The sequence below is a fragment of the Salvia splendens genome, chromosome 1 (genome assembly GCF_004379255.2).
Source record: "Salvia splendens isolate huo1 chromosome 1, SspV2, whole genome shotgun sequence".
Classification (NCBI taxonomy): domain Eukaryota; kingdom Viridiplantae; phylum Streptophyta; class Magnoliopsida; order Lamiales; family Lamiaceae; genus Salvia; species Salvia splendens.
This window is the reverse complement of record NC_056032.1, coordinates 16,988,667-16,993,097: the sequence shown is the minus strand read 5'-3', so window position 1 is coordinate 16,993,097 and position 4,431 is coordinate 16,988,667. Positions and strand designations below refer to the sequence as shown.

At 39.5% G+C, this 4,431-nt stretch overlaps 1 protein-coding gene across 1 annotated transcript; it reads right to left on the bottom strand.

Moving 5' to 3' along the window:
• Positions 1-351: 351 nt before the first annotated feature.
• On the bottom strand, positions 352-1,743 carry LOC121804054 (uncharacterized acetyltransferase At3g50280-like). The gene has a single exon (XM_042203605.1). It carries the CDS (start codon positions 1,738-1,740, stop codon positions 367-369), a length of 1,374 nt encoding a protein of 457 aa, XP_042059539.1. The 5' UTR covers positions 1,741-1,743; the 3' UTR covers positions 352-366.
• Positions 1,744-4,431: the final 2,688 nt, after the last annotated feature.

The window sequence follows — 4,431 nt, the reverse complement described above, 5'->3', positions numbered from 1 at the left end:
ACTTTAAAAATGATACATATTTTAATATAAAATTAATAAAATAATAGAAAAATAGAAATAAAAGTGTGTTAGTATAAAATGGGTTCATTAACAAGTAAAGAATTTTCTTAAATAGAAAGTTTTGATTTTTAGAGAAGGGAAACAAAAACTAATATCGGTTGTTCAATATCGACAAAAAATCTAGTCACAAAATAAAATTGGTTACGAATTTAAATGTCAATAATTACCCAAGGCCAAGAAGATAGAAACCAAAAAATATACTATCACAAATTTGTCAATCACACCCTCATTTTTTTCTTTTCTTTTATCTAAACATACTAAATATGATTAAGTAGCTGTAACATTAAAATACTAATAATATGTTTACTAATAAGCCGATACATATTGCATGAATTCCGGGTCGGATAGCAAGGCCGCCATGGTGTCCGGAGCCAAAACCACCTCCAAATCCACAACTCCGTTGCCCTCTCGGCCCGGAAAGGCCGAGATCTTCCCATCAAATTTATTGGCGCGGCCGCTGCGCACAGCAACTGGCCGGCCCCATCCGAAATCATTATCGTACATGGGGAACCGGGGCGAGCTGCCCATTGTGATCATCGCCCCGTCAAAATTCCCCAGCGGGAAGCACCGCGGGTCCCGCTCCCACCTCTCGACATATTTTCTCACCGCGTCGCCGTCGTGCGCCACCACATTCCGGTTCAGCTGCTCCGCGCACCACCTGAGGCCTCGCCCGAGGACCTCCTCCGCCGCTGCCTGCGTCGGAATGCTCTGGATTGCGTTCCCGAAGTAGAGCGGCGCCAGCCTCGGCTCCACCCGGTGGCGGCAGTTCACCGCCATCCGGAACGTCGTCGTTTTGCCCCCTGGAAGCTTCCTGGCGCGGGTGATCCCGCGCCAGAGCAGCGCGCACAGCGATTGGAACGACGAAATCTCCACCGATTTCGCCGCTGTTATCAACGTGTCGTTGCTCTGCTTCCCCATCAGCTCGGCGATGTCGATTCCGTCTTCAAATTTCCCATTGTTGACGACGGATTTAAGCTTCTGAATCGATTCCCTGCTGAATCTGAAAATCCTCTCCCTCACAGGCGCGTCGTTGGAGAAGGTGATCTCCGGCCCGCCCTCCGGCAGCCTCAGCACCGCGGGAGATATAAAAATCGAGCCGCGGCTGAATTCCGGCGCCCTAGAAATCCGCCTAAAACCGCGGCTGAGCTCCGCGAAGGTATTGAAGAAATTCCAGAACGAGGTCCCATCCGTGACGGCGTGATTAACGGCGCACGCGATGAAAACGCCGTCAGCTAACTCTGTGAGGCGAACCGCGAGAATCGGGCGGAAATGGCCGCGATAGCTGACGGTGAGATCGCAGGGGAAAAAGCGCTTGAATTCGGGGGACACATCGTCGGCGTAGCGTAGCAAATCCCGCACGTGTATATGGGAAGCATAAACGTGCGAGAAATCGGCACCCGCGTCGTTGCAAGCAATGTAGAGATGGCCGTGGGAATCGGTGGTGAGGCGGCCAGCGAGTGGGGGGAAGTGGGAGAGAGCGTGGGAGAGGGCGCGCGTCAATTGGGAGGCGAGGAGGGAGGAAAGGATGGGCGGGCGTGTGAATAAGCAGCCTTTTTGGATGTAGTGGCAGGAGAGCATAGGGAGGTCGGAAACGGAGAGCTTGAGATCGGGGAGAGTGGATTTGCGGTGGGGGAAGACGGTGCATTGGGAAACTAATGGAAGAGGAGACTGCGAAACCATGGTTGCTTTGTCTACTCTACTCTTCTCTTCTCTTCTTCTTCAAGTGGAAGTGGAAGTGGAAGGTGGCCGGTATATATAGCAGCTGTAGTTCATGCATTTGGTGTTGGGTTGGCTGATGCTTTTTATTTTCAGATTTTGGTTAGTTGACTATTTATTTTTTGATGAATGCCTACTCAAAAGATATTATTGGTGTGGCACGTGTACAACTATAGCGTCAATACTATTTCGACAATTCTGACTTCTACTTCATTTCTTTATGTCGTGCTCCTAAACGTGAGATACTAGTAAGAGCATAAGCAGTAGACCGGAATTTCTGGCAAAATTCTCGGTGAAATTTCCAAAGACACCTCCTGCTACGTTATACAGACTTCCCACTGTCCTGTCACGTTATACGGAATTCCCACTGCACAGTAGCGGAACGCCGCGGAACGGCGAATTCCTTCGCGGAATTCCGTATCCGTGCCTAGGACGCGCAACGGCGGACGTCCGCCACGGAATTCCCCCTCCGTCCACGATTTAAAAAACTCTTATGCCATTTTAGTTTATCCACAATTTATAAAACCATTTACTTTATTCCACTTTTAGTATACGGATCTCATATCCCACCAACTTTTTACACTTACAATCCAATATAAAACTAATATATACTTTAAATGGGTCCCACATTCCACTCAATTTCTCTATTTATTTTTCTTCACAAAGTCAAACAATTTCTTAAAACTCATGCCGAGTCAAAATTACTCTTTAAATGGTGGACGAAGGAAGTATTTTTTTTTTTTGCAAAATTGAGACAACCCCTACTAACATTTTCAAAAGCATTGAGGGGCCTTAGTAAATATTATTTCGATCTCTTATAAAATTAGAAACCTTTTCATTTGGTACATAAATAGTCAATTTCTATTTTTCATTAAAAAAATTCTAATGAGATGAATCATTTTGAAACTTATTTTTATGTCTTTCATTTTATTAATTATGCATTAAACTCTTAAAATATCTATTTTTGTAGAACATAGAAAGAGTATAATACTAACATGTTACTACCTCCGCCCCATAACAGGAGTCCACATTTGATTCGACACGAATTTTAAGAAAAGTGAGATAAAAAGTTAGTGGAGTAAAATTCCCACTTTTATTTATTAGTTTAATAATGAATGTGAGTAGAATGAGTTAGTGGGATGTAAAACCTAATTATCATTGATAGTAAAGTAAAAGTGCACTCTTATTGTGGGACGGACTAAAATAGCAAAAGCGCACTCTTATTGTGGGACGGAGGTAGTAAATATCAGTTGGATAAGTACTCCATTCGTCCCAAGGAAAATGACTCATTCCTTGGGTGACAAGGGATTTTTTACAATTTTATTTTGTGTGTTAAATGAAGAGAGTAAAGTAAGAGAGACGAGAGAATAAAATAAAGATACAAATGTTTATATTTTTAGTAATGAGTCACCTTGGTTGGGACAAACCAAAAAAAAAAGTGGATCATCTTCGATGAGACGGAGAGAGTATACACTAGTACTCCCTATGTCCCATAGTAGATGTCACACTTTCCCTTTTAGTTTGTCCCACAAAATATGTCACATTTCATTTTTTGAAAAAGTTCTCTCTCACATTAATATAAATATATTATTTTCTTTTTCCACTTAACACATAAAATAACACCTTCTAAAATCTCGTGTCAATCCTCAAGTGTGACATTTACTATGGGACGGAGGGAGTACTATTTTATGGGAAGTGAGATTAAAAATAGAAATGGTGGCGGATGCATGATAATCTGGTGAGATTACGATGGATATTCTTGAGATTCATTTGCAAATCCCACGCAATGGTAAGCGAGCTTAAGATTTTCCTTGAATGGCGCAATATCCACTAAGGATATTTTTGGACTAACCAAAGATATTCTAAGTCTAATTCTTTTGGGATCCGAACCACCAGATTTTTACTCTATGATGTTTAATACTTTTAACTTAAAAAGTATTTTTTATGTGTAACAAAATATTCAATCTAATTTACCAACTGACATCAAATTTGGACCTTTCTGTTGCATCAATTTCTTACTCAATTACTATATGTTCAACGAACAAGCTAGACTATGTAGTCGAGGGGAAAATATTCAGTGTTCATGACATACCAAGTGTGACTTGGTATGCCTGCCAATGCATTATTGACAAGTGGAAATAAATAAAGTTACACTTCCAACTAGATATATTAATTATAGAAACATAGTTAATTTTTCTTAAAAGAAGCATTATAGTTAAATCCGGAAACTATACCAAAATATTGGAAATTAAACATATACATAAAGTAATAAATATATGCATACACAAGAATAATAAATAAAGTGATCATATTATATTACACATTTCAAATTTAATGGGGTTGCTATTTTGTTTATTAATGTATAATGAACGGAAAAAAATATGATCATAACTTAAATTTTGTCAAATTTAAAGTAAATTTACTATATGAATGATTATATAGTTTAATTATTATTTTATTATATAATTTCACGACAACTTTTACTCTAAATTTATTATTAATATCTACAGTTATATTTTAACATAGTATATAACCATGTATATGATTAAAGTGCAATTGTAAAATAAAATCAGAATTGGGCTATATAATCATTCATATAGAAAATTTAATTTAAATTTAACAAAATCTATATGTTATGATCATATTTTTTGCTCA